Source organism: Calypte anna, chromosome 18 (assembly GCF_003957555.1).
Source record: "Calypte anna isolate BGI_N300 chromosome 18, bCalAnn1_v1.p, whole genome shotgun sequence".
NCBI classification, from domain to species: domain Eukaryota; kingdom Metazoa; phylum Chordata; class Aves; order Apodiformes; family Trochilidae; genus Calypte; species Calypte anna.
Window position 1 is genome coordinate 2,892,290 of NC_044263.1, and position 24,995 is coordinate 2,917,284.

Sequence of the window (24,995 nt, forward strand, 5' to 3'; positions counted from 1 at the left end):
TTGACTGAAAAATTACTTTATTGCTGCTATCGAGAAAGTCAAAATTGCATGAATGGTGGAAATGCAGAGAGAGAAATAGGATTTTGAATAGGATTTTGAATAGGACTTTGAAGGAGGCAGAGAAAAGAGAATGAAAGTTAATGGCTGAGATCTTGTGTCAGAGCTTGTGAAAGGGGCTTGCAGAGATGGTGGTGAGGATGACAGGGGAGACTGTGTTCTGTGTTCACAGAAAATCTGGAGTTCACCTGGAAATTTACACTCACAGGACCTAAGTTGCCTTCTCTGGTTGGTGATGTTTTGTCTGAGGAAGGCAGAAGCTTAGGGCTGTGTTGCTTCTCTGCTTCACTGTTCCTCTTCACAGGGTTTCATGTCTGATGGATCCTTTTTCACCAGAGTTGAGAAAAAGCCCCGTTCTGTTGGAAACAAGGAGTGAATATCTTGAGGTTAAATCCTTGAAATGTGTGATTGCTGGAAGCAGCAGACTTCATGGACCCTGCTTGGTGAGCAGAGCATCTTTGCCCCATAGAAATCCACTATTTCTATTTTCCTGGAAGCATCCATCAGAAGCCAAGCCAAAGGTGAGGAGAAATCTTTTCCCCATGCAGAGGCTGTTTTGTCCTTCACTTGCAAATGAAAATAAAACTATTCAAGAAATATTGATAAAACAAATGCAAAGCATTTTCCCTGAGTAAGAAGCTCCAGTATTTGGTCTGTTTATTTTTCTCAAAACCTGTGTGTATGTGTAGCAGTTCTTCCAGCATCAATCCCTCACTACAGCTTTTGTAAGACCCTTGGTGTGAACTCACAACCAGTGTGTTGCCCAGCAGCACCAGGGAGAAATAATTCACCAGAATAAATGTGAATACATCAGGTTCTCAAGGCTGCAGCAGTGTTCAGGCTCTTTACTCCTAGGCTAGACATTGACCCAGGGACTCATGAAATCCCAGAATATTTCTCCTATGGCCTTTTAGTGGGGTTAGACCACCCTAAAAAAGCAAAACAGGAATTTATGGAGGGTTTTAATAGAACCAAAAGAAGCCTTGCTGTGCATTCTCTCCTTTTAGCCCATTTCTTCCTAAAATACCCAATAACTTTAGTACAAGACACATGAATTAACCAGACAAATGGGGCTTGAAGATGAATTATGGCATTGCCCTCCAGTACTTGTTTTTGCCCCCCCAGAAGCTGTTTTGTCATGAGCCTGGTTCCTACCTTTGAAACAGGCAGGGAGAGTGAGGTTGCCATCCACACAGGGAACATCTACAGTGTAGGCACAGGATTTCTCTTTATTCTTGCAGAAGAAGGACACAGTTTCACCATGCTGAATGCCATCCTTCAGGTCGTTTTGTACCCTTTTCTTCTCCCCGTTGTATAACACTACAGCTTTCTTAACAGGGATTTTACACGGGCCTGGGAAACAATGAAGTTATAAGCAAGACATCAGGATAATTATAGTTCTGTTCTGAAAAGTGGGTAGATGAGATCCCATCAGAAATCTGTACAGGAGATATTTGAGAATGAAAAATAATGTGTCTTGGATTGTACTTACAATGCTGAAGGAATTCAGACCCCCAGGAACAGGGTCAAAAGTTTTCAGTGGAAATCCAGCACCAGTAAAAATTCAAATTACATTAATTGGAAGAGTAGAGGAAATACTCAGACCAACTACAATTGCCTGGGTGATTATTTAAGTCAATTCAGATACATCAGGTCACACAACATTCAGTGTGGGCACTGGGTTTAGGTTATCAGTGTCCTGATTTTACTACTTTGGTTTTCTTGGGAGGAAAGGTGTAGTAGCTCACTAGCAAACAGAGCAGTGGTCTTGAAAGAGAAATAAATTTGATAACAAGGATTCTAACAGCTAGTGTGTGTCTGTACCTTTACAGGTTGGCTTCGTGGACCAGTTTCCTGTCTTTTCACACCGGGAATGCTTGGGTCCATCCAGCACATAGCTGGGGTTGCAGCTGAAGCTGACACTTTCATTGTAGTGATAGGTTCTACGAGCAACAAGGTCTATAAATCCATTTTCAATTCCAAGTGGAGTGGAGCACGTGACAACTGCAGTACAAAAATAAAAACCAAGCTTTATCAACGTTGTGGGTCTGGATGGCTTATTATGTACTTGAAAAAAGCACCCAGGAATCTCAGGGTGGTTCATTTTATCCTTTTGCACAGGAAAACGTAGCCAGGTGAAAGATTATTTAAATAATAAACATTGCTTGTTTTAAATACACATCTGTTGCAATCTGTGGCTAGATCCAAAAAATACCTAAATGTGGCACAGTTTCACTGAAACCAGTGAAGTGAGAGTAAAGTTGTCAGTTTCTCAGCTTAATCCTGGCACTTAACAGAATAAAATGTTCTCTGCATCCTGGAGGCTGGGCTGAATCCCCAGTACATTTAGCAGGTTTTGTTTATCCAACCTTTATACCTGCAGCAAATATTTTGTCAGTCCCATGGGGTGTGCAATCTTGTTAGCAATCACCTTGCAGTCAGCAGCCTGATTTTCAGAATAATTCTACTGTATGCTTGCTATAACAACTGAAAAGAAAATATCCCAGTTGTCCCTATAGGGTTATACATACAATTTAAGGGAATATTTTTAGGTGGTGATAGAAGTCCCATACCTTTGCACTCAGGAATGCTGCTCCAGTTCCCATCAGCCATGCAGGTGGCTGTCTCGTTCCCAATCAGTGCCAGAGGAGGGACACATTCAAAAGTTATTGTGTCCAGGAATTTGGAAACATTTCCAGGCTGTGAACGGCGGTAAGAGAGGGTCCCAAACTCAGGAAGTGCAGGGGGGGCACAAGTCACCGCTGGTGAAATATTCACAGAAATGAAAGCTCAAAAAGCTGATTCCTCCTGGCCTCAGTGCTGCTCACTGAATTAACCCCCAGCACCTTTGCACAAGCATGGCTAACAGGGAAAAAGTTCAGATTAAAAGGCTCAAGAGTCTCTTTTTCAAGTCCTCTTTCAGTAAATTTTTTTATGCAGGACAGGTTGTAGCAAAAACACTTTTAATAGTTGCAAATGCATTACAATATCATAGAATCATAGAATCATAGAATCATAGAATTAGCCGGGTTGGAAGGGACCTCAGAGATCATCAAGTCCAACCCTTGACCCACCGGAGCAGTTGCTAGACCATGGCACTGAGTGCCACATCCAGTCTTTTTTTAAATGTCTCCAGGGACGGAGAATCTACCACCTCACCGGGCAGTCCATTCCATAGCCTGATCACCCTCTCCGTGAAGAAATTCTTTCTAATATCTAACCTAAACCTCCCCTGGCACAACTTAAGACTGTGTCCTCTTGTCTTGTTGAAGGTCGTCTGTGAAAAGAGTCCAGTTCCCACCTCGCTACAGCCTCCTTTCAGGTAGTTGTAGACAGCAATGAGGTCTCCCCTGAGCCTCCTCTTCTTCAGGCTGAACAGCCCCAGCTCTCTCAGCCTCTCCTCATAGGGCCTGTGCTCGAGTCCCTTCACCAGCCTGGTTGCCCTCCTTTGAACCTGTTCCAGGACCTCATTTTATATCCTCATTTTATACACAGGGAGGATGAGTTTGAGTGGATAAGCATCTTACCTTCAGCTCTAAATAACATCCCTGATCCTGGCTTTTTGTACAGAACTTTAAATGTGTTTGTCTAAAACTAGATTCCACACATCTAAAACCAAACACACAGGGTGCTTCTTGACTTTTCCTGGTCTTTTTTTTTTTTTTTTCAGAGCACTAGAGGAGGTCTCTAAGAGCCTATGTAATTCTGAGCAATGCAAAGGAATATTTCTGACATAAGAATAAGGTCAGAATAGTTCTTTAGTATTTAACCACTTACGTTGACACTGGGGAAAAATTCCACTCCACTTCCCATCTGCCATGCATTGGCTCATTTTTGTCCCAACCAGGTTGTAACTGGAAACAAAAACACCTGCTTATCAGAAAGTGGAGCAAACAAGGAATCCAACGAGTTGATCTTTGCAAGCAAAATTACCATTTCTCATCAACAGACTTCAGAAGCCAGATCTGAAATCATTCTCTGCTTCTAATGCTTACTGACCTCAGAGTTTAAATACAAATATGAAAACCTGTTGGTATTTGAGTAGTGCAAGTTCCAGACAAAAGGCTTGATGCAGAAAGATGTTTTGGCCTTTCAACCATGTATTCTCCCTTACACATTAATTTCTACAACTGATTAATGCTGGGGATAGATGTGAGTAGTGAGCATTGATCTGTGGTTATGGTGGGGTTTCTTAGGAGGAGTTCCTAGCTAATTATGGCAATTAGGATCAAACTATTGCAAAGGACTCAGTACTCTTAAGAACTAAAGTCACTGAGATGCATTATTTTATTTATTTATGTGCACTCTAAATGCTTCTCTCTTTTCCCCTGTACTTTTATTAGGAGCACTTACTCTGAGTCTTAAAGAAATGTTCATCCTGAGTCTGTCATTGCAGTTTCACACAGCTGAAAACCAGTTAATCATAATTAGCAAAATTAAATCAAGTTGCTTTGATACATCTGGTGTCACAGCTGTGTTACTTATTCTTTACCTTCCTCTAGTTTTGTAGAAGGAGGTAACTGAGGCAGTTGGTGGGGTTTTTTTAGTCAATTTTAGGCTATGTCTAATCTGTGACCTCCCCAGGTAAGCACTGTTTCTTAGCTAATTACTCAAGTAAAATTAATTGTGGATTACCATCAAATATTATCCTGCATGTAGAATAACTATTATTTTTTTAAATGTATCCTCATTTCTAAAACTACCAAGTATCCTTGAGTAAGAGCATGTTTGCTTCAGAGACCAAGCTAGGATTAACACTTTATTTTTATTTGCTGAATGGGGAAAAGCACAGAAACCAAGTTTTCAGTCTCCAAAGCCTCATGGCATGACAACTTGGAGGGAGATAATCTTCTCCCTGCTGTAGGATTTCATCTCAGGATTTAGTAAGAGGATTTCAAAGCAGGGGAAAGTAGTCCAAAATAAATCTTTGCATAAAATCTCTGCTGTTTTGATGGTTTCTTTATCTGTAAGATATTGCTTTGGGGTAACACAGTGCAAGGGTGTTATAGACTGAACAGAGGAGGTGTTTGGGGTTTTTTTTTTAGTTTCTGAAATGCAGGTGAGCTTTTATGTGCTGCAGTTGAAGTTCCCTGGTTTGCAATGCTGCTGCAGCTGATAGAATGTCCAATTTGGATTTAATTTGGCTGTTTAACAGCAGGAGGAAGGGGACACTTACCCTGGTTCACATGAAAAACTTAAAGAACTCTGATAGTGGTGGTCTATAGCATCAATTTTTCCATGCTCCAAGGGTGGAGGTCTGGGACATCTCTTTGCTGTTGATTGAAGATTTAAGAAAAGGGTATTATTTTGTGAGGCAGGAAACTAGTATAATGGCAACAAATCACTGAGGGGTCCTGGGGTTTTTTGCTTTTCTCCACTCGTGTGCTACATTTTGTAAGCCAAATTATTGTACATTTATACCAAGGTAGAGTGGTTTCAGAGTTCTAGTGATGAAATCATTTTTATCACTTGATTGCATGAGGAAAGCTGCTTCTGTGCAATGAAATGATCACCATGAATACTAGAATATAAGTAGATAAGTATGATAACCAGGATGAGTAGAATATAAGCACTGCTGGGCTGTCAGCTTAAGGTTCCCTTTGACCTGATCCATCCCAGAGCTTAAGGAGAAGGTTGGGACATGCATGGAAGATCCCTCCCCTGTTATTTGCCCCTCTTCTCCCCCACACCCAGTTATCCTCAAGCCAGGGAAGACCCAGCAGAGAGCAGAAATCTATCAGCTAAAAAGCATCACATTGAGCATGTAGACTCCAAGCATCCTTTCCCACTTGGCATGGCAGCAAAGAGGGCACAAAACTGAGGCTCAGGATTCCCTGGGGTTTACTCACGGAGGCAGAGCAGGGTGTTGAGAGGCCATCTGCCTGTTGGGAGACAGGTGTACCTGGTTTGGCCATTGTTGGGGACAAAGCCAGGCCTGCAGGTGTATTCTATGGTCTCTCCCACGTCATACACACTTTTTTCTACATCGATGGTGGCAAACATCACTTCTGGGGGCTTGGGGCAGACTGGAGGAAAGGAGAGAATTGAGAAGGAGTTGGGTAGAAAATTGGAGATGGGTTTAGTTCTCAACGGGAAGCACAGGTTTCTGTGTTATGGTTGGCTACACCAAGTTCCTGCCCTGAGATCTGCAGGTATGGAATTTACTGAGACAGACAAAGGTTGCTACAAGTATTAGCAAAAAATAAAAGTTCTGCCTTTTGAACTTGGCAGCTCTGTCTGTGGTCCTCCTGTTGCTTGTTTTTTAATGAACATTTACTTTCTCTTGGAAGTGGATTTATGAGGGCATTCTGTAAAATGAGTCCATTGGAAATTATCTTGGATGAAAGAGATTGGGAGAGACTTAGAAGTGAACTAGTGCACTTCATTTTTAATCCAAATTATTTTGATGAGGTCAGCCTGACTTTTTTCCTTTTTATAATTTCAATTTATTTTTATCTGATTTCCCTCCTTCTCCCCCATTTTTCAGTGGGGCAAACACTCTGCTCCATCAGACTGTTCTGACTCCACAACAGCTTGAAGGTGTTGACAGCTTCAACAACTCCTCAGCTAGAGGGTGAGAAGAGGAGGGGAGCAGGGAGGGAGGAACAGGGGGTGCAGAATCTGCTCCTGCAAAGGACCAGGAGAGAGGCTCCTACTGAGGCTGTGGGGACACAGCAGAAAGACACAAAGCTTGGGTTGTAGAAATGCACAGCAAAGAGAGGGAGAGAGCAGATGGAACAGTGCCCAGAGCCCTTGATGGAGGGGAAAGAAGGAGGAAAATGAGAGAGGAGCAGTGCCAGGCAGCTCAGGGGACAGGCAGGTGAGCAAGGAGATGGGCAGAGGGATGGAACCAGGTCAAGTCCTGGCAGAGGAAGGAATGGAAAGGAAAAAGGCTGTCAAGAGCTTTTAGAGAAATTTCCCCTTTGAAACAGTCGATCAAAATTGTTTGAAGGCTTCAAAATCCTGTTGCTCTCTCCAGTTTCCCTTATTCACCCATCAAGAAAGTGGAAGGTGCTTACCTTTTGCTGCAAGAAAACAGGGGCTCAGAGCAACCAGGCACCCAACCAGTGCTAGGGAGAACATTGCTGCAGTCTGTGAGCCCAAATGACCCTGGGTCCAGTGTTCCTTCTCTCAGAAATAAAGGCATCCCCAAAAGGATGGTTACACATTAACTCTTTGTGTTTATTCCCATCCTAGTAAACAGAAGATAAAAGGTTCCTTGTGTTGCTGCTAATAAAGGCTGAGACAATCATCACATGTTGTGTTTGGGCAGAATGCAGGGATTCAAATCCCTGTCTCTGCTGCTTCTGCAGAGCAGCTCCTGGTGGAACCCACAGTTGTGAAAAACCAGGATTTTCAGCCTCTTTAGAGGATGAGGGTGTTTGGAATCGAATACAACTGTCACAAAGAAGCTTCTGTTTCCCACTTCAGTTTTTATATTTCTAGCTACTAAAGAGTCCTGAGACTCACAACAAATCATTTTTAAGGTGAAATGATCAGTGTTGGAGGGGCAGTGGGATTGCCATCTGCCTCCAGTGATGGGACCAACTTCACCTCAACCAGTGACCAGCTTTACCTCAACCAGTGACCAGCTTTACCTCAACCAGTGACCAGCTTCACCTCAACCAGTGACCAGCTTCACCTCAACCAGTGACCAGCTTCACCTCAACCAGTGACCAACTTTACCTCAACCAGTGACCAGCTTCACCTCAACCAGTGACCAGCTTCACCTCAACCAGTGACCAACTTCACCTAAATCACTGACCAACTTTACCTCAACCAGTGACCTGGCCTGAAATTCAGGCTGCAGGGGGCTGTTTGATCAGATTGATGTTGTCTGTAACCATGTTTTTATTAACAGACAAGTAAAAGCAGCAAAGACAGGGCCTGCAATGCTCTTTCTCAGGAAAAGTGAAATAAAGATTCTGGACTGTTTGCCTTTGTGACAACAGGGTCAAAGTGACATATTTTGGGGTGGCATAAAACCTTGGTTTGGTGCTGTGATTTGGGGTCACCCAGTGAAAATTCCACAGATAGCAGCTGAGGTTCTCATCACTGCAGTTCTCCTAATTTAGCAGATTTTTAACTGCAGGAGCATCTGAAGTGCAACCAAAATAACATTTGTGTAATCATTGTTCCACAGTTTGGTATTTCTAATCTAAGTATCCTCCTTCCCTGCTGACTCACAGCCTGTGAGGGGGAGTGAGGGACATTTGAAGCTCTCACTCCCTTCTGACTGGGTTATGTCAAACTCTTACTGTTGGGATCTTAAATAGTTTATTTTTTTTTTTGTTTTAGAAAGCCTCTCTGTTTGCATTTAAAACATAAATTTTAGCCACAACGTTAAACAGTTAGGAACAGGCTATGCTTCCCAGAAAGCAAGTGAGTGTTCTGCTCACAATATTTACCAAATACACAGTGCCAAAGGGCAAAGAACCACTGCTAAATCAACAGAGAAAAACTTAGGTTTTTTGTATTTGCATCTGATTATTTTTCCATTCCTTGCAGCCTGGGCCTCCTTCTTTTTCTCTACAAATCATCCCAAGTTTCTTTTCCTTTCCCAACACACTGTAATGCTGTCATCAGCTTTCTTGCCTCTGTTTTAAGTCCTTCCTTAGGTCTGCCTGCTATTTTGATTACATTCTTCTCTGTGTTTAAAATAGCCCAGAAAGAGATGGGCACAACTGAATCCTTTCAGCATTTCTGGCTCTGCTCAGCAGATGGCAGAAGGTACCATGTCTCCCATGTGCCCTCTTGATCTGAAAAGTTTCCTATGCCCCTTTAAAAAGGGAAAAAACCTTTAGTTCTGTTAGGGGCAGGTTGGTTTTTCTGCAGGTTTAGTGTGGGATAACTTTACAGCTTTTAGAATTGAAATTCAGAGGGGATAATTGTGTGTGAAAGGGGAAGAGGGATGAATATTTCAACTGGACACAACAGCATCACTGCCAATAGTCTGATTCTTTTTGAAACCTTGTTTTTCTCCAGTAATAAATATTAGAATTACAAATAACTGGTGATTTTCCAGTAGCTGGAGAAGGCATGATTACCACTGTATGGATTCATCTAACCTAGCTCTTTCTGACTTGGGTGACAGTAAATAATTGTATATATCACCTGCTTTTCCATCAAAACCAACCCCACTCCTTTAGCCCATGTGCTATTTATGATAATAGCTCCTCTAAACCAAATCATGGAGGAATCATGACCATGTAAATGCAAGACAGGCTGATGGGATGTATTATAAATAGTGTTGTATTCTAAGGAAAAAAAAAAAAAGGTAGCTGCAAGGAAAGAAAGTGATGGAAGAACACCCTGAGATGCTATTGGGTAGCAGGAAATGTGGAATATTGGTATCCCAGCAGTCTAGTTGTTACCTGGCTTGGTGCTGGCATAACCTAAAAGGAGGATACAGGGGAGGGATGTGACCCAGTGGGCTCTGCAGAAGCAGTGTTACTCAGCTTCAAATATGTGGGGCAGAACAGCAGAAAACAAGAGTTGAAAACATGGTAATTGTGTGATGGAGCCAAACATCACTGGCTGATCAGAATGGTTTCAGTAAGGAATAATAGGGAAGAGGAGGAGAAGCCAGCAAAGGCCTCCAAAGTGAAAGCAAAAATGTGTCATGAAGAAGAGAAGGAGGAAAGAAAAATAAGAGAGGGATCCTAAAAGAAACATGATGATGAAAATCAGTCTGTGCAACAGCATTCTTCATTGACAGCAGAGGTCATCTGGAGCTGTCATGACAATAGGAAAAAGCACTGTAATAGTCAGAACACAAGATAATAAGGTAGACAAAGACTTTCAGACAGGAATTTCTCTCGTCTAGAGATATTAAGCAGAAAGTTTGCAAGAACTAGACAGCCTGAAGGTCACTGTGAGGCAACAGCTAATGAGCCAGACTGTAAATCCTTCCTCTAATCTCTGTTTCTCCAGTTGATGCTCCAATTTTCCTGATGTTGTAGGATATGTCACACCTCTGATCCTGCCACAGATTCCCAGGCAGTCTGTCCCGTGGGACAATTATTCTTACACCTTCACTACCCACTACTTGCACCATTTTGAGTGTTCTTCAAGCAGAAAACGCCCAGCCAAGTCCTGCCAGTTCAAAATGCAGATGTTGCTCAAACCAGGAGGATTTGGTTAGGGACACAGAGAGAGAGCACAAAGCCAGGCTTGGCTACAATCCTCCTGGATATGCCAGCATCCCTTTCTGAGACACTCTGGGATGTGCTGGAACCACCAATCTAATTTTTTTCTCTGCAAGGATAAAATTTCCAGGTTCCTTCACGTTCTTCATTCTCTTTCTTGCATCAGTCCCTGGGTTTCCCTGTGCACATCCATTCCCTCTCCAGGGTAGGAAGCATGTGGCTGATGGATGTATCCATGTCCCTCTGCAGGAGGAGGTGTTCAGTCAGAGGCAAATCACTGCCTCTCATGGTGCCTGGACAGTCCTTTTAATGTTTGTTCTCAGGTTATTTAGGTGCTGAACAAACATTTTTACCACCTCTACTCAACACATCCAAAATTGGAGTGCTCCATTGCATTGAAGAGATGGGAAATAAAATATAAGAAGGGAAACTGAGTCATTTTTAGTGCTAAAAAAAGCTGCATTTGTTTCTGCACAAATTGAAATTATTGCTGCTTCCTCGATATCAGTTGCATCTCATACTCAGTGTGGAACTCTCTGGACAATTAAAAGCACATATTCATTACTAGTGAAATAGTCAGAAGCCAAAGTTCATTTGCAGGGGATTCTTTTCCAAGGAAACTTTATATTTCATGTATTTGGAGATGTTGGTAGCAACCACACAGTAGCTGTTACTGGCCTGAGTGAATGGCTCAGTGATCCAAAGAGCAAGCAGTGTCTGTATAGCTCAAAAAAATATCTTTTCAGTTAGCATATTTTAGGGTAAACTGCAGTTCTAGCTGCCACTCAGGTTCCTTCTGTTTTTTTCTGAAGTTAGTGAAATAATGATTATTTTAGTCCTAGACCTTAAGTCACTTAAAGCATCCACCTGTTTACTGGAATTTAGTATTAAAATACCCAATTTTTACATTAATCTGAGATGTCAGAGGGCTGGCACTAAAAAATGGTGACAGCAGAGCTACATTTTCTCTCAGAGGTGTGAAGGTGTTCTGCTTTTCACATGCATTAAATTCACAGTGTACAAAACCCCAGAGCATTTTAAAGCTACTTCCTCCTCTCCGCCTTCTCATTTCCTGCACAGAAAATCCACAGGCTCTTTCTCACAGTTCTCCTGTGACCCAAATATTGTGAAACAGTCTGTTCCTCTCATAAATTCAGCAAAAAAAAAAAAAAAAATAAAATCTTATGTTAAGTTTCTTCCCTGTGAATGTTAAATTTTGGAGCCTTGGGGGCAAATTATTCTCTCTGGGAGTTTGAACCTGCTGTGAGCAGCTCTGCAAGGGACAGTTTTTGAGCTGTTGACATGAAAGCACAGTATGAAACCACAGCCCTTCTGCTTTTTTTGCCTCTCCCCACGTTTTTTTTTTTTCTTCTTTTTTTGCCTTTTCCCTCAGTGCAGGTGTAAAGTTAGATAACTGACCTCAGGAAAGAAGCCAGATATTCAGGCATCCTAATGGAGAGGACAGAAAGGACAGGAGAATACTCTCCAATCTCAACCCAAACTGTTTCTCTACCCCCATCAAGCTTCAAAAAGTTCATAGAATCATAGAATCATAGAATTAGCCGGGTTGGAAGGGACCTCAGAGATCATCTAGTCCAACCCTTGACCCACCGGAGCAGTTGCTAGACCATGGCACTGAGTGCCACATCCAGTCTTTTTTTAAATGTCTCCAGGGACGGAGAATCTACCACCTCACCGGGCAGTCCATTCCATAGCCTAATCACCCTCTCCGTGAAGAAATTCTTTCTAATATCTAACCTAAACCTCCCCTGGCACAACTTAAGACTGTGTCCTCTTGTCTTGTTGAAGGTCGTCTGTGAAAAGAGTCCAGTTCCCACCTCGCTACAGCCTCCTTTCAGGTAGTTGTAGACAGCAATGAGGTCTCCCCTGAGCCTCCTCTTCTTCAGGCTGAACAGCCCCAGCTCTCTCAGCCTCTCCTCATAGGGCCTGTGCTCGAGTCCCTTCACCAGCCTGGTTGCCCTCCTTTGGACCTGTTCCAGGACCTCTACATCCTTCTTAAACTGAGGGGCCCAGAACTGGACACAGTACTCGAGGTGTGGCCTCACCAGCACTGAGTACAGGGGAAGAATCACCTCCCTGGACCTGCTGGTGACGCTGTTTCTGATACAGGCCAGGATGCCATTGGCCTTCTTGGCCACCTGGGCACACTGCTGGCTCCTGTTCAGTTTCTTGTCGATGCAGACTCCCAGGTCCCTTTCTGCCTGGCTGCTCTCCAGCCACTCTGTCCCCAGCCTGTAGCGCTGCTTGGGGTTGTTGTGGCCAAGTTTTCAAGATTCCTTTCATCATTATTATTCCACTTTCTTTTAAGCCAGGGGCCACGGATTTCTAGGAGAGCAGCATCTGAGCTTGGGTTTTCTATATCCATTTATATATCTATATAAATCTGTCTGTATGTATATATAAATATATGTATGTATATATAAATATATGTATGTATTGCCTCAGGTTGTCATCTTCTTTACAAGCTGGAGAGAGTTCAGCCCTGGTCAGGATCTGCTGGGAGTTCTCCAAGGAAAGCCCAGGGCTGCAGGAAAGCACTTTATGCTTTTAGTCCATCAGAAATATCATTAACATTTTAGCACTTTGGGGATCCAGTGGAACAATCTTTGCTGGTTTTCATCCTAGAATGACTCCATCCTTCCCAAGAAAGGATTTCTCAGGGTGACTGAGAAAGCTCCTAAATTTCCTGAGCCTCCATCCCTTGTCTCAGTGCCCTAAAGGGTACCAGGATGCCCAGTTACCCCCAGGCTTATTTCCTCCAACTCTTTGGTTTTCCTAAATTTTCCATATTCAAGAAGCTTTGGGGTATTTTCACCTCCATTATAAACTGTATTTAAAAGTCCATGTGTCTAAAAACAACCCAGGATCAAAGCTCTTGGGCTGTCTCAGAGGCACCCCCTGGTATCACCCAATAAATCAACAGCTTCAACCTAGAGAGATCCAATGATCCCTGTTAAACCTGGGATGTCAGCACTGAAATTCTTTCTGGGCAGAAGTCCAGAGTGTTCCAGATGAGTAAATCCATCTTCTGGGGGATTTGAGTCTTGGGTCATCAAAACAGAGGCTGAGCTCCCTTCTGCTGGAACCCAAACCCAGGCAGACTCTTGGCATTGGCACCAGGTGGAGTTTTCAATGGGATTTTCTCCATGTTTTCATCCAGGATTTGAATCAATTTGGATAGAATTACAAATGCAAGGTAGAAAACTTTCCCAAATCTTTATTAATAAGCACAAAGAGGTGAGTATAATTTTTCCATCTATATTTTAATCTGCTATTCTGAGCAAATGGACTCCAAAAGTGAAACCTCTCACTTCACTGTTGACTGACAAGCCTGAAAAAGCCAAAAATGTCATTTCAGCACTGAAAAGCTTATGAAACACCAGCTCCAGAGGGAAGGCTATTGACTTTTACAAGCTGATTTCTACGAGAGCTCTTGCATATTAAAAAAAAAAAAAGGTGGGGGAATTTAGGGCTGACACAACAGAAAATATTATTTTACCTTGAGCCAGAATTTTTGCTCCAAATTCCTGCTGCTCTTGAAGCTCCCTCTGATGTGGCTTGGGGCAGATGCTCAGCTGATGGCATTGCTCTGGGTCCTGGTAACAGACTCATTTTCTGCCACAAAGTAGAAAATCAGAGTAGGAAAAAAAAAAAAATCAGAGTAGAAAATCCCCTCTCATCAGAGGGGAGGAATAGAATTATAAATTAATTTCTTTTTGTGACAGCTTCTAATCTCCAGCAATAAATCCAGGGCAAAGGCTTTCTAAGAGGAAACAGGTTTAGAAGGGGCCAGTATCAGGGAGTGGAATCAGAAGTCCAGAAGGGCTCAAATTCTATTTAGACAACTAAATGAAGGCCATGTTTTTAAAAATACTCATTTTATTAAAGTATATTTCTGCTGTATTGGGTTTTTTGGACACTGTAACTACTTCTTTTGGTGTCCAGAAGGCCACTCAGCTGCTTTGACAATCTCCACGTGTGTGTATATGTCCAAAAAAATTAGATTCTAGTGTTGTAATCTGCACCATCAGCTAGCCAGCTTTTTCTTGGAGTTTTGTGATTATTTTGTATTTTTAAGTAAACACACCAAAAATAAATATCAGGGGTCAGCTCCCCTTTCTTGTTGCACATGGAGACACAAAGATGCTGCCAACAGCATGGCAAGAGAAGAAAATCAAATTGCAGTCATTCCAACCTTGGCATCAGCAGTGACAAATTTTAGTGGGAAAGAGAAGATGTCCAGATGTGTTGGGAAGAGCAGCTCATGAGCATTCTAGGGAGTGCACAATGCTTATGATACAAGCTGAAAACTCACCCAAAGTGCAGGTGTGTGTGTGTGCTTGCTGCACATTTTATTTCTTTTTTTTTTTTTTTTAATTCTAAGAGAAAACCCAAATGCATTTTTCCTCCCTCGTGTTACTTAATTCTGTAGCCATGAATTGTCTTTTTTTTTCCAGGGACAGCAGAATAGTCTCAAACTGAATAATATTAGTCAGCTGTACAAGTTGGTTTAAGGACTGTGCCAAACCTTTTGAAACCAAGCTGCTTTAAAAGCTCTTATCTCTCAGAGCTGGAACCAAACCCACTGCCACTTGTATATGGGTTTGGTTTTTTTTTTTCCTTTGTGTGAGATAGCTGATTTTTAAAATATATTTTCTGTAAAAAAAAAACCAAACCAAAACTCTTTTTAAAAGTAAAAAATGTTGAAAGAGCATCTGTAACATTTAACCTACCTAAACCCAGCACTTTTGGGCTGTTGAGGTCACCAAACCTTGGAAAGAGAAGAGGAGCATGAGACTGACTTAGCACAACCTAAGGAGATGTTCTCTTGTTATGATATGTATTAGTTTGCTAATCTTTCCAGTCTTTAATCCACAATGCTGGATTAATAGACCAAAAATAGTCTCTCCTGTCATGAAAGGACAGTTTCTGTTTATTTTTGGTTTGGTAGGGTTTTGGTTTTTGGAAAATTAATATTCCATTGGGGAGTTGGATGAAGGTTACATCCTGAGAAACAGAATCCTTCCTCATGTCAGGTCTCTGTGGCTGAGATTTTCCACACTTCTTTTTTCAGTTAAATGTCACTTTGGGGTTTTGAAAGTGTTTTGTTTTGCTTTTTTTAAATTTATGTCAGCTTGTTTGGCGTGTCACTGTTTTCTCTTTTCAGTTCTTCTAAATTAAACAGATATTTTAAAGCTGCATTTCCCCAGCCAAACCCTTGTCATTCCAGTTATTGGTGTTTCCATGAGTGTAAGCACTTGTGTAGAGCACAGAAGGATGTGGTACAAGTGATAATCACCATAAAATAGTCTTGTTCTTCCTCTGCATCACCATATTGTGATATGATGGTGACAGAGAAAAAGAAGAGAATATCCTCTATATTCCAGCTGACATGATTTTTTTCTTCTCACGTTTATTTCTCGAGTCCTGTGTCCAGAGTCCTGGGCCCAGTGTCCTGTCCAGTGTCCTGGGCCCCTCAGCTCAGGAAGGAGATTGAGGTGCTGGAGCAGGTCCAAAGGAGGCAACTGGGCTGGTGAAGGGACTCGAGCACAGACCCTATGAGGAGAGGCTGAGGGAGCTGGGGGTGTTGAGGCTGGAGAAGAGGAGGCTCAGGGGAGACCTCATCACTCTCTCCAACTCCCTGAAAGGAGGTTGGAGCCAGGGGTGGTTTGGGCTCTTTTCCCAGGCAACTCTCAGCAAGACAAGAGGGCAGGGTCTCAAGTTGTGCCAGGGGAGGTTTAGGTTGGAGATGAGAAAGAATTTCTTTCTGGAGAGGGTGATCAGGCATTGGAATGGGCTGCCCAGGGAAGTAGTGGATTCTCCGTGTCTGGAGATATTTCAAAAGAGCCTGGATGTGGCACTGAGTGCCATGGTCTAGCAACCGCAACGGTGGTTCAAGGGTTGGACTTGATGATCTCTGAGGTCCCTTCCAACCCAGCCAATTCTATGATTCTATGATTCTATGAAATGCAACATGTAAGATGCTATTTCTTGTATCTGTGACAAATGATATTCAGCTGTCAAAAGTAATCATGTGAAGGATGAGATATAAAATACTTATTCACACCTCAGCTTCACACAGCAAAATTCTACTCAGCTTACTCTTGCAAAATTACCATCCTCTTCAAGAGAAGATTTTGGGCATTATTTTAAATAAAATGACACCCTTTTGTCACCCTTAGAATAGTGGGAAAATTCCCTTTGACTTCAGTGTCAGGGAGATGACCTGACCCATAACCAGCAGACAGAAACTGTGAGTTTTTTCCTGCTACATCAGGTGCCACCTGATGCTAAAGGTGCTGGTATCCCAAAACAGATGTTTTCCAGCAATCAAGCAGTATAAACTAATAATTCTTTCTATCAGGTTAGTGTCAGAAAAGCACCCTGGAGATGCCAACAGACAGCACAGAGATTCAGCTCCTAACTTGGCTTTGATGGGCACAGGTTACATGTCAGTGAATCCCATACTGACAATCCTACAGAGCTCCTTCTGGCTCTCAACATAAACCCTCTATGTACAACGTACACTTTTGGTGCAAAAAGAAAAAAAAACTGGAAAAAGTAGGGGTTTTGAAGAGAATTTTTATCAGCTAACAGTGACTCAGTAAATATTTTTTCCTAAGTTAAATATCCAAATGAAGGCCACAGGAGAGGTGATGCTGGTGCTGAGGAGTTGGGGGCTCACAGTGACCACAGGTGGCCAAGTAAGAAGAATTCAGAGCAGGAAAACCAAATATGATACTTTCTTCTTATAATCTCTCATTTTTATAAGCATTTTTGGGTTGGGGAATTTTCTGAGCCAGCTCTGGGCTGTGTTTGTTCTTCCCAGGCTTTCCCACCCCCCCTGAGCCCCTCTGGTTTTGTTCTGCACCAGGGCTGGTTCTTGCATTTGGTTTTTCTGGTCATGGAACTCCAATTGTCCCTTGGAAAAACCACCTGCTTTGTTTCTTACAAACCTATGTGCCATGTTTCTCTAAATAAGTAATAAAGGCTCCGTTGTGTAGTTGGTACAAGAGGGGTTTGTTCTTTTTTCCACATCATTTGAGTGCTTTGTTTGTATATCAGAGTCAGAGTCTTTCAGCCTCCTTTGTGTGTGTACAGTTGAAGACTGAAAATTTTGCCTACACAAGAGAATTGTTTCTGATGTCTTCAAAAGAATGTGAACTGCTTTTTGGACAAGATATTCACAATTTTCCAGAGTGATTGCTGGTGGGAAGGAGAGAATCTGCAGAACAACAGTGAGAGCAAATACTCCAGCTGAGGCAGAGATTTTTATTTATACAATCTAGACTCAAACCCCATGAAACATCCCAAAAGGCCCCTGTCATATTTCAGTGTATACCAGGATCAAGCTCTTATTCAGCTCTGTGACTGGGAGATGGTTTTGCAGGCTTCTAATACACCTGAGATATGAGAAAAGAAAACATCTTGTCACTCAGCATTCTGATGAGAACACTGATATTAAAAAAAGTGCTTTACATTCAATGTTCTGTACATCCCCAGCTATTTATTTCCAGTTCTGTGGAGAGCTGCTATGAGGATAATTCACAAGCTATCTGCATCAGAAATGGGGTTTGCACCACATCAAGGAGGCTCAAGATGAAATATTGGCATCCTTTACATGTCACAAAGGGAAGGAGGATTTTGCTGACTAGGAATGATCAATTAATTGCAATTTCATCCCTAGCAAATGATTAATTAACATCATATTTTTTTTTTTTCTTTCTGTACCTGCTCTTCTTTTTGCCTGTGTTTTACCTTCAGATTTTCCCATTAGTACCATCATGTGTAACTAAACCAGCTGTCACATGGCATAATTTAATAACAAAATCTTCTTCACAACCTGGTATTTCCCAACCTGCAATCTGAGGAGAAATGGACAAAGAAGAAAATCAGTGTAAATAGAGAAAGGCCCAGGTGGAGTTGTGCAGACTGGGGATGCACAGGAGCAGAACCACACAAGATGCAGAAACCAGGGGTGCTAGGAGGTTCTACCTCCTTCTCACCACTTAAATACCAAAAAAACACTCCCCAAAATGTATTTATTTATGTTATTTATGTTCCCACTTCCTACTTGTTGCTGCTTATTGGAAGCTTGAGGATATCTTGTTGCCAAAGTGTCTGAGTAGGACCAACAACCAATTTAGTTGCTGAATGGGTAGGAGGAGCTGAAAAATCCCAAGAGTAGAGGACAGGAGCTTAGAAGGGGGGTTACTGGTCACAAGGTGACAAAGAGCCAAAAGGAGCTGAAACTCCCAGACCTGGAGGTGATTTCAAACAAGGGATGTGTTGAAGGGAAAAAGAAATTTGGAAAAATTCTGAAATTTGACTCGGTGGAAACTGAAAACTGCTTTGGGCTTCGTTATTCTCCAAGAGTTGTGGGGAGAAATGTCCCCTGAGAGCACTGAGTGGGAATTCCTGTGGAAGATTAGAATAGGGGATGCAAAGAATTTGTAGACAGTGAGTTTGCAAGGATTAAATCAGCCTTCCTGAAAAGCTTTTGGGAAATAGCTACTTGTGCTGATGCCTGTCTGGTAAAGGAAGTGGTTGTAATTTGCTTAGAAATTAGGTTGTGAACTTCCTTATAGGTCTCAATCAGGAAGTGATTCCTGTTCATTTACTATTTCTTACAAGCAGGAAACAATAAAACAGAGAAGCACAACTGCCAAAGAAGCTGATGAAGGTGTTCTCCTTGGCATTGTCTTTGCACAACCCCTGGAAATAGGGACAGAGCAATCCAGGACTTTCCCTTTAGGGAGGAGACAGTTTTTAATTGCTTTTTGATCCCAAAACTATGCAGGCAGTGCCACAGTGATCCATCAGAGGAGGAGATAGAGAAGGCATTTTCGAGGCAGCAGAATGACTCTAAGAAACATCTTTCAAAATGAACACAGATGCCTGCACTTACAGACCTAGAATGGTATTGATGCAAATATAGAAAGGACTTGAGAAGTTTTGCTTGTTACAGCAATAATGAAACTCTTCAGAGAAAAGCTCAAAAGCCATCCAATGGGCATGAACTCTCCTGGATATTATCCAAATATTCATAGAGGAATAATTTTTATTTTTATTTTTAATCAGAAAAAAAATGTGAATGATGCTCTAGAGACAGGAATCCTGAAGCTGCTTGCCAGAAGATTGGAAGAGCTGGCACTCTGATTTAATAGCCATCTATATGCCTGAAAAAAAACCCCCTGATAATGCTGACTCCTTGTCCAGATGGCCTGAATCAGAAACAAATTGCAAACACCATCCTAGGCAGAAGAGCAAGTCATGGGCTGCTGGTGGGAATGTGCATGCACAGGAAGAGGTGGCAGATATCTTCCCTCCAGTATTTTGCAGAGGAAGGATGAGTTCCTGTGTCACCCACAGAGTAAGAAAAAAACAGGTGTCCAAGCAATAAAAAATAAAATAAAGATGAGTTATTTGTTAGGTACAATAAGGGGACATTGTGTTATAAGGGTTTCTCCAGTTTCCTGAGTGTTGCTCTGCACACAAAATGGAGATTTTTTCCTCTTGTCTGATGTGTATAATCACATTGTACAAGTAATTATTGGGTCTGAGATGAAAAGGTTGTTTTACAGAGACTGAGTAAATTGATCCTAATGTCACCAGTCACAACTGGTGTCACTCAGCTCATCCCTGGGGTCTAACAAGGGATTGGCAGGTACTGGGACTAAGAGCCTGAGGCAGGATGAATCTTGGCCACAGTCACTCTTAGGAAAAAACCTGGAATCTAAAACTATTCATCAGGTTTGTGAGATTTTAAGAAACAACCAGCACATGAGCTGCATCTGATTCAGGCTGATTCTCCGGTCTCAGTGGCTGTGTTTGTAATGCAGTGCTGAAGGATTAGAAATAAATACATTCCATATTTCTTGATAGAACACTTAATGAGAGTACAAAATGTCTCTTAGAGCTCCTCATGCTCTGGTATAAGTTAATAAGGCAAGAAAAATCTCTTCCCTCTGAAGAGGAATAAGGGATTTGAAACATGTAGAATAGGTAGAAACCAAATTAAAAATCCTTCTATTTTATTGAATTTCAGATCAAACTGTAAGCAGTTGCTTGTCAAATAGAAGTCCACAAAGAAAAGGCATACAAAAACAGTTTACAGGGCATTTGATTTGATACTATAAGTTCAGGGAAAAACAGCAAAGCTAATCATGTCACCAGGTATTTGATGAAATACCATGGACATACCAGTTCAGCCAGGCTGCACCCAGAAACCTAGGTTTTTAAATTAAGAGTTAGATTGGATGCAACAAGTTTTATCTGCTCTACAATAAATGTTCGTGTGCACTTTTATCATCAGCAAGTAAGACTTAATTGGAGTTAATTAGCGAGCTTTCATTCTTGTGAAATAAAACATTGCACGTGCTCACCCAGCCAGACTTACAAGTATGGAGATGTGTTGGGGTAGAGGAACTTCAAATAAACATCCACTTCCCCTGTATGAAAATCTGTAGCCATGGGAATGACATTTATTTTTTAAATTATGATTAGGATTTGTTGGGAATTTTGGACTTTGTTGTGGTTCTTTGCTGTTTAGCACACTTATTGTGGGTTTTACCGTCAGACAGCCCTGTGGTGTTTTTCTGAATGTATGGAGATGCTGTGTAAATTGCTGGATGAGAGGATGGATGGATGGATGGATGCCATAATGTGTCTGTGTCCAGGGCCTTATGGACATTTTGGAATGTGAATAAATGAAGATGAACTCTCATTATTTCACAGACTATTTTATTACATTGTGTGTGTGACACATAAAAGCAGAGTCAGTCCTTTGTGTCTATGGGGGATGCATTAACCAGTGAAAAGGACTTGTTGTATCTTTCCTGCACTTTTTGTTGAGGGGATTTATATTGTAAATTAAAGATAGTGGAGCACAACCATGAGGCCACTCTTTTGTAGCTGTTGAGTGCCCCGTGGGCTGTGGGTGATGTACAGCTCTCCTCTACCCTCTCAGAAAGAGTTTGCCTGTTCTCTGCCTGCTCACCGGGTTGCAGGAAGGGGAAAGATTTGGGAAGGAGAGCATCTGGGCTACACCTTTGTTGTGGTGGCAGTGGAATAAAGCGTCTCAGGAAGCCGAGAGCAGCTGGGGCTGGGTTAGGTGTGCTGGTTGCAGAATGGGGCGGTGAAGGTAGAGGGGAGGTTGCGGGGCACGATCTGGGGAGGGGGACACCCCGAACCTGCTGCTGCCAGGCTCTTCCGAGCCCCGGGGGGCTGCTGAGGGAATCGTTTGGTGCCGGGCCCCAAGCAGGGAGGGGGAAGGTGGCAGTTTCTATGGGAGACAAAGCGTGTGTGAGCTGCCCTCGGTGTGCGTGAAATGAGCCCGGGGGGCGTGCGAGAGAGAGGAGGGGGTGGGAGAAAGGGATCGGTGCGTGGTCTGGGGGGAGCGAGAGAGGGGAGCCGGTGGGTGTGGGAGAAAGGAACCCGTGCGCGGTCTGGGGGGAGCTGGGGTGTGTGTGTGTGCGGGGAGAGCCGGTGAGTGCCTGTGCGAGGAGCGGGGAACACTGACGGGAGGCGGCAGGTGCTGACACCCCTCACCCCCCCCCATCCCCGGGAGCCCCCGAGCTCCCCCCCTCGGGGGGACGTCCCTGTGCCGGGTCCGCCCCTCCCCGCCCCGCCCGCGGCCGGGGGCTCGCTCACCCCGCGGGCGGAGCAGCCGGTGCGGGCTTGGGGCCGGGATCCTCCTCCCGCTCCCTACGCGCCCTTCCCACGTCAGGCGGCGGGAGCGGGAGGCAGCGCCCAGCGCCGCCGTTGCCAGAGACTCGGCGGCCGCCGGACGGGGCGGACGTCGGGGCGGTGACTCCCGGCGCGGTGACTCCCGGCTCGGCCCGGCTCCCGGCAGGGGGGTGGAGAGGAGGGCGCTATGGCCGACGTATTCCCGGGCTCGGAGCCCGGCGCGGGCCCGGACGCGGCTCGGCGCTTCGCTCGCAAGGGGGCCCTGAGACAGAAGAACGTACACGAGGTGAAGGAGCACAAATTCATCGCCCGCTTCTTCAAGCAGCCCACCTTCTGCAGCCACTGCACCGACTTCATCTGGTGAGACACCCCGGCAGCGCCTTGCCCCCTTTCTCACACCCACTGGCGGCCCCTCACCTCCGCCCGGGCCCGCTCAGCTGTAGGGAATCCCCTCTCCGGGGGGAAGGGAAAGCTCCCGCAGCTCTGCCCGGGCTCCGGGGAGCGTCCCGGGTCTCCCCGCCCATCCGCCGGTTCCCCTCCGTGTCGGTGGGCGGCTGCCCCCAGCCTCTCCCTTCAGGTTCTGGCCGGTGAGCCCCGATGGGACAAAACCGTGGTGCCTCGGTGTCCCAGCTCTGCCGTGTCCTCCTCCTCCTCCCGGGGGTCTCTTTGGTGCTCCGAGGGGGCCCCCGCCCCGCTCTGGGGTAGCCCCTCAACTTGCAGAGATCATCTGGGGCTGAGGACTTCTATTGGGGATATTGCGTCTCAAACCCATCCCGATTTATATTTCCTCACTTTTTGTCCTCCCCTCGCTTCTCAGCCCCGAGCCGGGTTCTGCTTGGCTTGCCCCTCGATGCCCCCTTCTCTGTGCCCGCCTTCCCCGGGGGCAGAGGGGAGCTCGGCCGGCGCTAGAGCTGCTACGGGAGAACCGGAGGGGGTTTCAGTTTCAGATGGTGGAAAGATTGGTTTTCAGCTGTGGCACCAACTTCTCCCTTTAACTTTGTGGTCGGTGCCTGCTTGGTTTCCTTCTGCTGCAGAGGGAGGGCAGGGAGATTGGGAGCGCTCGGTGACTCCGCTGCTACGTTACGTGTTTAGGACAGGGAGGTGTGTGGGGGTTTGGCTTGTGTGGGTTGTTTTTTTTCCTTTTAAGAAAGGGTTCTTGCTAGAGAGAAGGGAGGGAAACTTCCTACCAACACCCTCATTACTAAGCTGGTAGGAAAAAAATACACCTCTCCGTCCCTACCGTGCCCTCTTCTGGGCAGGACGGCGGCTCCGTCGCAGGCCGAGCCTGGGGTTCCCCGCAGGTCCCCGAGTGGGGTGTGGATCGGGCTGGTTCTGCCCTCTGCCCTCCCTCAAGTGAGGCAGGAGCAGTGGGTGTGGGACCTCTCCTGTAGTTCAGTGTTTGGTACATTCAGAGCCTCTCTAACATAAAGAGCTTTGGCTTCCTCTCCTTTACCTGAGCTGGGCTTTAGCTTCAGCTTTGCTCTGCTGCTGAAGTTTTCACTGAAGGCTTTTTTATCCTGGAATTGAGAGAGCTGGGATTTGCATTTGCCAAAGTCGTAAAAGAGGTAGAGGGGTCTGCACCCAGCTTGCTCTCCAAGAACAAGTTGTCTTGCTCTTTTTGTATGTGTTTATATGCACAGAACTTTGCCTTCCTTCTTGAGTTTTCCTGGGTTTACATGCTGAAGGAAAGGCTGTGATAGCTCCTCAAATGATTAAAATATATTTGCAGAGTGAGGAAAGGGAGGCTGCAGAAAAAAACAAAGAGAAATATATCAAGTGTGCCCGTTTCCCCCCCACACCCTTTTAAATAATTCTTTTTCCTATTAAAAAGGGTTGCAAAGTTTGGTATTGTGAGAGACCATCAGGAACTGCTTTAAAGTTAATCTACAACAGAATTAATTGGAAGGTGTGAAAAAAGGCTGCAGGGTTATTGTCAGACTGTGTTTGTGTACAGAAGTAGAACAATAAAAAACCAAAGTGGAATGTCCTGAGCTGACAGGATGGATCTGAAAGTGAAAGGGTGTCCTGTGGCTGGCAGGTGGCAAGGGAAGCTGTGTTCTTTTGTCTTCTCTTGTTAATCAGTCTGAGGAAGCTCTTATCACTCATTAGATGAGCATCTGATAACTGGAAAACTTTTCTTTCATTTCCTCAGCTGAAGATGGGCAACTCTTGAATAAACATCACACACCATAAAAAGTGCTTTATCTGTTTCCCAAGTGACCTGTGGCAATTAACGTCTGTTTTAAGATATAAAGAATAGTAAATACTAAAAAATAGTAAATAAAACCTTTCAATGAACTCTGCAAATAGACTTTTCTTAGATTATATTTGACCAGGTGATTCTGGTTGGAGCTTTGAGTAACCTGGTCTAGTGGGAAGTTTGCCCATGCAGGAGATTGGTATGAGATGATCTTTAAGGTCCCTTCCAACCCAAACTATTCTATGATATTTACCCATTTGCTTTGTTTCTGAAGCCTGGATGGTTTTTAAAAGACTTTTAGCTTAAAATACATTTTAAAAAGACTTTTAGCTCAGGATAGAGCTGAGTGCAGCTGGGCAGTGTATCCATGCAGCTCAGAAAGGCTCTGCTTTCAGACCCGATAATTCAGGAATGTCCTTTGCAAATAAGTCTGTTTATAAGGATAAAAATTTATCTCAAGTCTGTTTCATGTTCTCAGTCCTGCTGTCAGCTCTCCTGCGATTGAACTTGGACACATCCAGTCCATGTGTTTTGTTCCTGTGAAGATGAGGGAAACCAGCAGCAGGGACAGTATAATTTAGTCCCATGTGCTTCCAAAAAAACCAAACTATTTTATATTTCTTCTGGTTTCCTGACTTTTGGCCCACTTAGACCAGCAGCAGTCACTCTTGTGTAGAAATTTATGGAAAGGCTTGAACTGGTGTGATTTTCACCCAAAGTAGCTGTGTACTGAAGGTTTTGTCTCTTCCCTAAATAAATGAGAAAAAGTTGATAATGAAACTTCATGTCATTAATTGCATGCAGCCTGCTGCCCCTGACTTCTGTTGATTTCTCTGCTCCAGATAAAAAACAAGTATAAAAACCAGATAAAAACCAGCTCC

General features: G+C 43.8%; 2 protein-coding genes across 4 annotated transcripts in view; one reads left to right on the forward strand and one right to left on the reverse strand.

Annotated features, from left to right (window-relative positions):
- APOH (apolipoprotein H) lies at positions 1-7,183 on the reverse strand. The gene is made up of 8 exons (XM_008494533.2): positions 7,077-7,183; positions 5,907-6,083; positions 5,234-5,330; positions 3,835-3,911; positions 2,631-2,819; positions 1,882-2,061; positions 1,213-1,410; positions 1-413 (listed from the first exon to the last, which is right to left on the reverse strand). The coding sequence occupies exons 1-8, from the start codon at positions 7,138-7,140 to the stop codon at positions 343-345; spliced, it is 1,053 nt and encodes a 350-aa protein (XP_008492755.1). The 5' UTR covers positions 7,141-7,183; the 3' UTR covers positions 1-342.
- A 14,675-nt stretch (positions 7,184-21,858) lies between these two features.
- The window catches only part of PRKCA (protein kinase C alpha), a 133,453-nt gene continuing 130,316 nt past the window's right edge, over positions 21,859-24,995 (forward strand). The window contains exon 1 of one of the 3 annotated variants that reach the window (XM_030461893.1): positions 21,859-22,274. In XM_030461893.1, coding sequence (XP_030317753.1) covers positions 22,102-22,274 — 173 coding nt within the window. In that variant the 5' untranslated portion in view covers positions 21,859-22,101. The remainder of the gene's footprint in view (positions 22,275-24,995) is intronic. The other 2 variants (XM_030461892.1, XM_030461894.1) reach the window with 2 other exon arrangements.